We start from the raw sequence: 11,158 nt of genomic DNA, 5'->3' as shown, positions 1-11,158 counted from the left end.
ATCCAATTAGGATTCATACTCATTCTCAGCTGCTACACTGAAACATATAAACAACTACATAAAACACATTCTACAACTCCAAACCAATGAATATAAGAGATTGATCAAATGTGACTTGATGCCTTGTCCCAAGAGCCGATGACAAAATGGAATAACAGCACCTTCCTCAGAGTATTAAAGCTACACCTATTAACAAGCCAGCATTAAAACTGCAACTTTAACAACTGACACCTGTTTCACCGAGAACCAAATCTGACCTTCCAAAGATGTTTCAAGAATGGAAAACTGGTCAAAGAGCCTGGGGGAGAAAATACTTGAACTGACCAACATTTGATCTACATTAACAAGACAACAGGCAATGAAAAACTCAAAACCTTTATTTTACACCGCAATACTAAAATAGTTCAATACAGAAAAGTGTTAATTCTTGCTGGCATTTTCAGTCTGTTCCTTAAGTCCCTTTGGATGTCACTTAACTCATACATTCAAATCATTTTACAATCAAAGTAAACAATACAACAAGAACGCATGCTGCCTTTTTTAAATGCTTATCACATAAAAAAAAAACTTGTTTAATACTTCCATATGTTTTCAGTGACTGTGTTGAAGATAAAGAATAAAGCATTTGATGACAGAATTGATGTTTCAGATTTAAGGCAGGCTTTGGGTTTCACAAGTTTGGAAAAACAAGATCAATGTCAAACTGCAGGTGAGATACTGGCCCTTTTGATGTGACATTTGCAGGATAAAGTACCTCTACCCAATGAGTATGGTCCACTATAAATTTCATAACAGGATGGTCCCAATGTTCTTGCTACTGATGGCGTACATAAATCTTTTCAGGAGTAAGGCAGACGTGCAGCATTCCAAAGTTGTTTGTGTCGGCCCATCAAATAATGTCTTCAGCTCGTCCACAACCGACTCCCACCTGGATTCAGACGTAAACCCTGGCTGTCCATGTCCGAAGTCCCTATACATGTGAATTAAAGTGTTGGCAGTTCAATTAATGTAAAGTTAAAAAAAAGTCACTGTCAAGAGTGTGTTATACCTAGTCAAATTCAGTTTTATTCAGACTTCCCTTAGATTCACAAAACATAGAAAATGCATTCGTAACCACTTCAAACACAAACTTCCAATGAGTACATGTCAAACACTCACCACATCAACCTCAAAGCTCGCTTGCAAACGTCAACACACTTTCAGTGTTTGCCCCCCTCCCCACACAGACTTCACAGAGTCACAAAGTCACATTTTCACACAGAGAGGGTGATAACAAGGAGAAAAAAAAAAAAAAGCACACAACCAGACACGGCATTCACATCAAATTAGACAGCAAGAAAAAGTTATGAAAGAATACAAATACTCTTAGCACTGGTCTATTCACCTTGTTTTTTAAATATAAAACTGATAGAAAACAATGAGAGGAAGCAGAGAACATAGGGATCTAGAGACAACAGTAAATGTCCTTGTGATGGTCAGTAGGGACACACTCTTCCTCTCACACTCGCACAGAGCCACAGGTTCTTCAATGCTCGCAGGCTTTTTTCTCTTAAAAAAGGTTTCAACAAGCAGTCCTTCTCACACTTCCTTTCTTTCATTGTTTGCCCACTCTCACGTCCAACACCAATCCCACTCATTGATCTCAAAAAAGGGACAAAAGCTGATACGATTTCTTTATCCATTAAAAAAAGTGAAGAGGAAAAAAGACAACACCCACCGTCTAACACAGTATATGCAGAGTGAAGCTGTGTTCTTTGATGACAAAGCATTTACACATGGGAGGAGGGGAATTGATACTGAGATCTGGCGAACATTGCAGCCAATGAGGCGCTTCCTCCCGGGAAATTTGGAAAGAGTTGTTGAACTGCAGAAGAGATTTTCATGAAGGCTTTTCAAAAGACGTCAAACAAAAACAAACAAAAAAGATGCAATCAACTGCATAAACACATATCATAGTAAGCCCTTTTTTACAAGGGGCTGAGGGGGCTCTGAGATACTCGTGCATGTTCATAAATATTTATCTAGCATGCACAGTGATGTCTGTGTAACATTTTCTCAGAAACAAAATGGGGAGTGTGGCCGTTTCCACTTTAAAAAAAACTAAGCTTCACACCCATTCAATGCATGACCACAAAATCAGCCACACAAGTATAAATGTTCTCTTTAACAAAATAAAAGGCAGTGTTATTATTTTAAATTATAGGAACATAAGATATAAGCAGTTCCCCTGTAAGAATACTTACCAGATTAACTCTAATAACAACAAAAAAAAAAAGGTCAACTTGAAGCTAACTACATTCCCCAACTAGAAGACTTTGAATCCATAGAGTTGCCAAAGCTGGAGCTGAAGCCACCGCTGGAGGCAGTGTTACTGCCTCCAGCCCAGCCCAGGCTAGCTGTGCTGGGGCTGCTGTAACTGGTGCTGGCAGAGCTATAGGTCTGGTCTCGGGTTGTAGTGGCTGTGCCTGCCGTTGTGGTCAGACCCTGCTGGTTAGCCAGCATGCCCATCATTCCCCAACTACTCTGCAGCGCTGCCTGGGCTGCAGCCACCATTGCTGGGTTAAGACCGAGCGCCCCAAAGTTAACCCCACTACTCCCACTGCCCATCCCACCACGGTTACTGCCATAGCCCTGACTGAACCCCCCAGCCCCAAACCGCCCTCGATCCATCATTTGCCTACTATTATTGTGTTTGGGCTCAGCATTGGAGATGTGCACACTGACGCCCTTGATGATCAAATCCTCTCCACACAGAGCCTGGGCAACCTGAAGAAGAAGTGAGGAGAAGATTATCACTAAGATACTAAATGCTGTCAAATATTAATCAAAGTCAGAAATTTGAATCTAACCTGGTCATCGGCAAATGTGACAAATGCAAAAGCCCGGAAAGGTTTGGGAATGAAGACATCTGTGACTTCGCCATACTGCATGAAAAACTGCCTCAGCTCATCTGTCGTCATGTCCTCTGTACAGCGGCCAACAAAGATTTTGCGGCTCCTCATGGGCTCATCTGGACACGCCTGAGAAGACAAAGACAGACAGCACTAAATGATGCATTCTAGACAAATATTTAAGAAAATACTTCTTGCTAGGTCAGAAATTGTTCTCCAACATTACCGTCAATATTATACTTAATATTTTTACCCATTAAACTTCATTGATTAGAAGAAGAAAAGTCTAGTTAAAATCCCCCACTATGACTTGTTTAACAATGAACCGGAGAATGAATCCAACAATAATAAGTTAGAATGAGCAAAAATGTCTAAACAGCAGAAGCCCAGATGATTTAAAGAAAAAGAGAAAATGTAATTGTATTTATACAATTATGTTTCTGAGTATTCTGATGCTGCAGCCACATCTGGAGTCTACGTTAGTACTTGCAGCCTAAACAAGCTAGTGGAGCTGTTCCTGCAGGCAGAGCTTTAAGTCTGCTCCAGAAGTGAGAAGTAGAGCTAAATAATGTGTGGCTTCACAAAGAAGACATCTATTAAGATGTCAGCCTGTCCCTTTCCAAGTTTATTCAGATAAAGACTGGTTATACTTTTTCCACCTCTGGTCTAGTTTCAGGTTTAAGTGTCTCTGCTTGCCGCTTTGGTCGGGAACCTGCTTGTTAGCCAGCACGCCGATTACTGAATACACAAATAAAAAAGGTAAATAAAGTCGGCCTACCTTGGAATTGGGAAGTTTGCAGTCACACCATCGTCCATCAATCATGTGTCTCTGTGCAATCACTTTGGTTTGCGTCTCATATTCAGTAAACCTCACAAACCCAAACCCTTTTGAGTTGCCGGTCTTTACATCTCTCTTGACCTGAGTGAACACAGAAGAAAAGGAAGGGTTGTCTTTCAATTTAAAGAGCCAGAAACATGTGATGTAATAACGAATGAAAATGATGAACAAAAAAATATTACCTGCACCATGATGACTTCCCCGAAAGTAGTGAAATAATCTTTCAGATCTTGTTCTGACGTTTTCCACGGCAGCCCAAGGACAATAAGATCCGACGTCTTCAGGGAGCCCCTTTTTATTTTCACGGCGGAGGCAGCGTCTATTTCTTCCATCTTTCTTTTGTTATCTGTGAAGAACAAATAGATTAGTTATAACAGGATAAGAAGCCAGGAACATGCTGATTACAAAACCTCTAGAAATGGGGTGAAGGGTATGAAATTAAGCCTCCCAGGTCTTTACTGCACTGTGGTGGTGACATACAACAAACACAACATAATCCGAGTCTCTGGTGTATATCAAGATGCAGCTTTAGCAGTCCCCACCTTCTTCTATGAAGGATACATTGAACCTGCATGGAGTCAGTACAGGTAACACATGGATACTGGTTGATCTTGCTACAACCTACTTATCATAAAGTTGTGTGCAGGAGGGTCTAATTTTGATATCTAATCTAAAAATGTATTTTCTTGTATTTCAGGCTTCCCATCACAATGAGACAGTACAGATCTGTTTCCACAACTATGAAAGAATAATATTTTTTTAAAACAAAAGGCCAGATTGAGGGCCACATTAACTGGTCACTGCAGCTAATTTGATGGTAAAACACTAATTTAACTTCAATGACCATCACCGGCCTCACCTTTGGGATAATTGACGACATAGACCAGGCTCCCCCAGTCGTTCTCAGGCGCATGAAGGATACCCTCCACGAGTCGGACCCCCCTCATGCACTGGGACTCTGGGTTCCTGTACCGCAGCCCGCAAGCCCCTGGAAACTGTGCCGCTACCGACGACAGCAACACAGTACCGTCGTCCTCCGAGGGGATCTCCATGGGCTCTTCGTTTTCATCCTCAGCCACACGAATGTAAAGCTCTGACATGGTGTCTGACTGGAGCTCAAGTTACCAGTAAAGACCCGGATGACGCGTTTGAATCGACGATCCTCGCTTAAGTTTACTTCTAATAACTGGGTGACGCAACAGCAGGCAAAGTTAGTGAGAAGCTAAGACTTACTACACAACCCTCTTAACATTTAACACCCAGTTAGCTCACAAGCTAAGCAAACTCGAGGCTGCTTGACAAATGAATGACCACACAGTTTCCTGCCGTGTTTACCGACAACAAGCACACGAAGTCCTCCCGTTGTTTACAAGCGCCGGGCAGAAAGTTGTGCGCGAATATTGAACATCGACGGTTGTTAGTTTTCGGGTTGAAATTTTTTTAAGAGGCTAAATCGTAAAAAAGAAGAGTTGAGTATTTGCAGCAGCACAACTGCAGCTAACCTCTCTAACCTCAAGCTAGCTAACAAAATGGCTGCGCAACTTGTATGACATCATCCAGTTGGGAGAGCGCACTGTTCGTTTCTGGAGGGGTGGCTGTAGTTATATTAAAAACGTTTAGTTGATAGTTTGCCTTCAGATGACCAGTTTTTGGTTATCATTTCTTATCGACTGTGAATTTTACATTACTGATGGACTTCAACAATGTTATTTGGTTTCGTAACCTGTATTGTGCGAAGATCTGATCACCTAACTTACCCTCCGAATTCGGACCTTAAGGTTTCACCTCAAACCCAAAACAAAAGGTGCGCACTAAGAAATTCTATTGAAGACTTACATGTAGGCATGTTGACTAAAATGTTACCACGTGTGGTGCACAACGCATATTCCCGAAAAAGCTATAGCCTACTAGCATGTTTGGCTTTTGGTTGACATTTCGAATATCGTAAGAGTAAATTATTTGGTAAAATGTGATTATGACGATGATCTAAAACAGGCTACAATACCCAGGCTATAATAAAAAAAAAAGTGCTGCAATGAGTTAAATAATTAGCTTTTCTTAGGTTTTAACTGGACAGTCTCCAAGAACAAGAAACATTTCTGCAGGAGTATAGACAAGATGTGTATTAAACATTGTATACTTTCAATGAAAAGCTAGAATAAGGTGACTGGATACAAATGATAGCCTTCATTGTTTTTTTAAATCGTTTAAAAGATCATTCAATGTTATTTATTTTATTTTATTTTTTAAAGGAAATATGTTAGGATGTGAATCCTCACCAGTTTGTTCCCTCCCTGGTGACACCAGCCCCCTTTACCTTGAAACAGGATATGGTAACTGTCTCCACACGTGTTTACATTTTTATTTGTGACAGAGGTCAGAAAGGATTTGGCATCCTGCTAAGAACTTCTGTAGTAACATTATTTTGTACAAAACATACTTCATTGTTTTTTTTTGTTTAAATATGCTTTGTCATTAATAAAAAGGGAATTGGATGAACCCAACTGCATTAGTAACACGTGTTCTACATTTGAAAGATATACAGGTCTTACTGCTTCCACCCTCGTGTGATGAATTTATTTAGATCTGGGATCTTTTTCTTAAGGCAGGACTGGGGTCTTGTTGTCTGAGGTCCAGGTCCATGTAGTTAGTCCTGAAAAACAAGATGGAGTTAAAAAAAAAAACATGTTCTGAATGAACTTGCATCACCCTGCTGTCTACATCAATCAATCAATTTTTATTTGTATAGCGTCAACTCAACAAATGTTATCTCGAGACACTTTACAAGAAGCAGGTAAAAGACCTTACTCTTTGTTTTTTAATATTACAAAAGAGAAGGTAAAAGACCTTACTTATTGCTATATTACAAAGACCCGGCCTATCCATCGTGAGCACTTTAGCAAAGCAGCAAAAGTTACATGTGGATCCTCAGCGCACAAAGACTAAAGCAACTTGTTTTCAGACCTACACTGGATGTTTCATAAGGCTTCAATGTCACTCTTTAAAAGACCCCAAAGCAGAACCTCAGACACCTTACCTTTGATGGTGCTGTGCTGTGGTTGCATGTTGACTAGATAATATCATTTGTATCTTACCAGTCCAATGCTTGGCTGAATGTTTCGCCTTGTCATACTCTTAAGATTTGTATTCTCTAGTTCTCTAAACAGATATGAGGTAATAACTCAAGACTACGTTGTGATGGAATCAGATTCTGAATATGATGGCACTAAAGATCACTAACACACGTGGATCTGTCTGTCTGTGTTGCTTTTTGAATGTTTGGTTAAGCTTCACGGTCTCTGAGCTTCCACCTTATCGTAGCACTGTGGGCAAACCTGATCCAGATAAATATTGACATGAGTGGACCAGACGTTATAATTCATGACAGGAGAAGGCAGGTCTTGACCCCATTACAATAATAGTGGGAAAGTTAAGATAATGGGTATTTGGTAACCCACTTTAATTATAAAAGCCCATAAGACTACACTTCCAGCAATGTTACCTGATGTAGCTATTTCCTCATCAAGCACATTTATATACACTGTTTTTTACTAAATGTTAAGATGACATTCTGAATACAATTACTATAGAGTTCCACTCCTGTGATTCTTCTCACTCTGGTGACCTTCATCTTTCAATCTTTTTAATCTCTTGTTTCCTGTGTTTTTCTGTGTATCTTTCCTTTTTGTCTGATACACTTACATGAGAGTCAAAGGCTCTCATTACTGGGAGCTCTGCTGCCTCCAGGTGGTGAGGTGCATGATGTTCACCAGATTAAGTTAATTGATTTCTTTTTTTAAAGTTTTTATTCTGAGTGTTTTTTACATTTTATTTTTTTCAATTCACAAACGCAGAATATTTTTTCCCATGTAATCGATATAATAAAAATAGAGCAAGTGAAAAACTGATGAAAGAAGTACTGTTATTTAACAATGATGTCATATAGTAAACCTGTTACATTCAAAAACTCAACAACAAAAGTCTAAATACAGATGTAATCTGCTTCTCTGCTACAAAAAGGATCTCTTTTCAAAAAGAACATTTTTTAAAAGAGAAATGTGCTCGAATCCACGTTTCATAACATTCTTCTGTTATTAAGTTTTGGAAACTAAGGTGCATACCTGCCTTGAAAATGATCGTCTATATGGGGCATTCTACCGAATTAGTTAAAAGTGCAGTCCCATTACAAAAAAAAGGTTTAACAAAACAATTAAGTATTCAGACATGGATATTTACTGAGATTATATTATGATCTATTTAAACCCAGGGCATTAAATGAGATAGTGATAAGCTAAATAAATACAAATCATCATTTATAGGGTACTTTCTATTGAGAAGTAGCTGTCCCCAATCCTGACCCCTAAATTTCAATTTATGTAAATACCACTTAAAACATTTTTTTATATATTTGTTTCAACTGTGTAATTTAAAAGATCTTTATGATTAAGTTTAAACAAAGGTTGAAAGACTTAGATTTATTGAGGGTTTAATTTTTAAATAAAAAACTCTATGCTCAAAATATCATGTCCCTTGTTTTCATGTCACTACCGAAACACAAGAGTTTTAGTGGCTTGGCTGAGCCTAGATTTAAGCCACACCCCTGAATTTTTGACCAGGAAGTGAGTTAAATCTCATAATTTTGAAATAAATGTGTTCCAAAGTCTTAGAATCAGTGAGCTTCTATAAGTATTTCAATCATCTATTTACAGCAAATAAGCAGTTGATAAGTAATATTTGTACTATAAATGGTCATGGATGAACATTATTCTTCAAAAAGTATTTATTTTATTGACCACTAAACATACGTGCTTGTAATATTCCCAACATCAGACATGTTATGAGTTAAATGTTATAATGATAAAACACTACAAAGAAAATACTGGTCACTACCGAAACACTGGTTGTTTTTATATAATACTGATTGGTTAACTGTATGTTCCATCTCATAAATCATTAACTCTGAAATCAATCTGATCAGTGTTTTACATTTTAGAAAGAAAGATTGCACATAGATTTTGAATAATTTTAATAATTGAAATTTGAAAGTTGTTAAAAAAATATTTTTTATTGATTTTATTGTGAAAAATCTTCAATAAAAATGTGTAAAAATAATCTTTACATAAGGGAAGTAAACATAATACTAACAGGTTAACATAATATTATTTTTGATCATGGTTTAATACTATGTTTCAGTAGTGACAAATTTGGGGAGAGGAAATACATTCCAAAACAATCTAAAAATACAATATCAAATTTGACGATTCTTTTACTAGATATGTGTACTTCAGATATGGTACAATATATATAGGGAAAACATTTTGGGAATAAAACTTATAAATATAAATATTTCCAACCTGACTTTGAATCAATTCGGTAGAATGGCCTATTTCTGTTTTTGTTGCAACAGTCCCAAATAGTGGAGAAGTGCTGGTGTTTCTTTTCTTTTCCCATAACAAACTTCAACATTCCAGTTAGGAAAAAAAGTAATATCTTTCACTTCAGTAGAAGTACCAATGCAATAGCAATAGTGCAGAAGAAATGAATTGAAAATATCAAATAAAGTATCCACATAGTAAAAATAGCCCCTCTCAGTGATGTTATTTCATAGTTAGATTGATTCTGAAGTATTATTTGAAGCAGCATTTTACCGCAGCAGTGGTTCCAATCTTGGGGTAAGGCCTCTTCTAAAGAGCCATTAAATAAATCTGAGGGGGGTCGTGATTTTTTATGAGGGTTGTAAAGAAGACAGAAGTTCTTCTACACACTTTTTGGACTTTATAAATGTTTCATAACTTTTCCTCTTTGGGCTTGAACAGCGTCTTAGGATGTCTGAGGCGTTAAGAGAGGATACAGTTGTGAAATAAATGTAATTGTTGATAGGTGCAATACATAGATTATATTTAAGGGAAGTAAATGTATCAGGATGATATAGATATGTACAAGCACCTCAAAATTGTGTTTCAGCATGGTACTTGAATAAATGTACTACTTGGTTACTCCAATGTTCCCATTCATACATTTTATCCTTGATGCTTTCTGAACAGTGACTGTGTCCACAGCAGAAAACACTTTATAAAACGTTCACAAATCATGCATGACATACAAACTTTTTGTGGAACTGCTCATCAACACAACCCCAATCTAGGGACAAACACTCGGTGTTTGACTAAAGATTCTTGGAGTGATTGCATTCTTTGGGGCCTCCGGTGTTGCCAGCGCCCTGTGGGAAAAAGGACTTCCAAATAAGACCTCCTTTACCTTGTGTTACCTTAGTTTACAGTCAGACCATATGCAAGAATGTAATTGGAGTTTAGAGACAAGAGTGGATAGTAACCTCCATTGTTATGCAGATGGATTTATATAAATGAATGCTTGATCATCAGAAATAAGTCAATATGTTTCTGGATGTCATTACAGCTGATGTTTCTTTCAAGTCTTTTTGCACAGGACTGTTTTTATGAATACAGCTAACAGGTTAGCCTTCTGGCTGAGGCTAATGGCAGAGACAGACTACAAAGGAAAACCAGAATATCTGTAACGCCAAAAAAGTAATGTCTCTTGCCTAAAGATCTGTTGAAGGCATAGGTCAGTTGGCACTTTCTGACACATCTTTGAATGAAAACAGGCAAATTTTTGTTATTTAATAAGGATGTAGTGTAAAACCAGCTTTGTTTAACAGGCCCGAGCAGCCAGCAAACAGCTCCTGCAGCGGTTTTACAGGGTGGATGTTGTGCTCACCTTCAAAAAGACAAATCACCAAATGCACTGGACCATGTCGAGCACACGGCCATGCACAGGTGAGTGTGTGGCTGATGAACACAGTAAAACTTAAGTGGTGATTAATTATTTGATGATATTTTGACCACAAGCCATTGAAAGGCTTTTACTGTAGTCACACCAGGCACTTGCTTTTGTTTATTGCTCAATCAAACAATGATGTGGTTTTATAAAGCACCTTTAATTCATTTAAAAATATGTTTAAAGTAAGATAGAAGTTAAAACAAAGTTATTAACGGTAAAAAAAAAAAAAAAAAGACGGAATATCATTGGATCACAACACTAAGGAAGAGAGAAAATGAATGAAAAGCAACAAAAACAAAAAACTTTTCAAACAGACAAAACAATAGAATTATTTTAACAAAAAAGGCAAGAGCAAGTCAACAATGGAATCATACCGCTACTAGGATGTTTATGCTTTAGATTCATTGCTTGTATTTTAGTTATCACCGTCGTCATTGTCACGTGTAACATGTCTTGGAGGGTGAAGCTGTAGTCAGTCGGTGCACTGGAGGTTGATTACACGTGCAGAAACAACACAGCCACATCTCTGCCAGCCACTGCCTGAGGGTGAACATTATCCAGACACAGACAAGGCAGGCGTTGAATAAACACGTCTCTATCTGAGCTGCACAACAGGCTGATGCAGAGA

The 11,158-nt window shown here is 38.0% G+C and overlaps 1 protein-coding gene across 3 annotated transcripts; it reads right to left on the bottom strand.

The window, feature by feature from the left end:
• Positions 1 to 361: 361 nt before the first annotated feature.
• On the bottom strand, positions 362 to 5,137 carry tardbpa (TAR DNA binding protein a). 3 transcript variants are annotated; one of them, XR_009675900.1, is made up of 7 exons: positions 4,589 to 5,131; positions 3,912 to 4,075; positions 3,670 to 3,810; positions 2,850 to 3,020; positions 2,682 to 2,766; positions 1,718 to 1,864; positions 362 to 970 (listed from the first exon to the last, which is right to left on the bottom strand). XR_009675900.1 is itself a non-coding variant. In XM_061056741.1 (6 exons), the coding sequence occupies exons 1-6, from the start codon at positions 4,827 to 4,829 to the stop codon at positions 1,770 to 1,772; spliced, it is 897 nt and encodes a 298-aa protein (XP_060912724.1). In that variant the 5' UTR covers positions 4,830 to 5,132; the 3' UTR covers positions 362 to 1,769. The 3 variants fall into 3 exon arrangements, 2 of the variants coding, with proteins under 2 accessions (XP_060912724.1, XP_060912723.1); XM_061056741.1 differs by having other exon boundaries at positions 362 to 1,864; positions 4,589 to 5,132; XM_061056740.1 differs by having other exon boundaries at positions 362 to 2,766; positions 4,589 to 5,137.
• Positions 5,138 to 11,158: the final 6,021 nt, after the last annotated feature.

This window comes from Labrus mixtus, chromosome 15, assembly GCF_963584025.1.
Source record: "Labrus mixtus chromosome 15, fLabMix1.1, whole genome shotgun sequence".
Lineage (NCBI taxonomy): Eukaryota > Metazoa > Chordata > Actinopteri > Labriformes > Labridae > Labrus > Labrus mixtus.
This window is presented reverse-complemented; position numbering and strand designations above follow the sequence as displayed.

What these genes read in the sequence shown, in the direction of transcription:
- tardbpa (XM_061056740.1), bottom strand. Translation starts at nt 4,829, where the DNA reads ATGTCAGAGCTTTACATTCGTGTGGCTGAGGATGAAAACGAAGAGCCC. An exon ending in GGGAAGTCATCATGGTGCAG is followed by an intron (nt 3,811 to 3,911) that starts GTAATATTTTTT and finishes GTGTTCACTCAG; the next exon opens with GTCAAGAGAGATGTAAAGAC. An exon ending in TCACATTTGCCGATGACCAG is followed by an intron (nt 2,767 to 2,849) that starts GTTAGATTCAAA and finishes CTTCTTCTTCAG; the next exon opens with GTTGCCCAGGCTCTGTGTGG.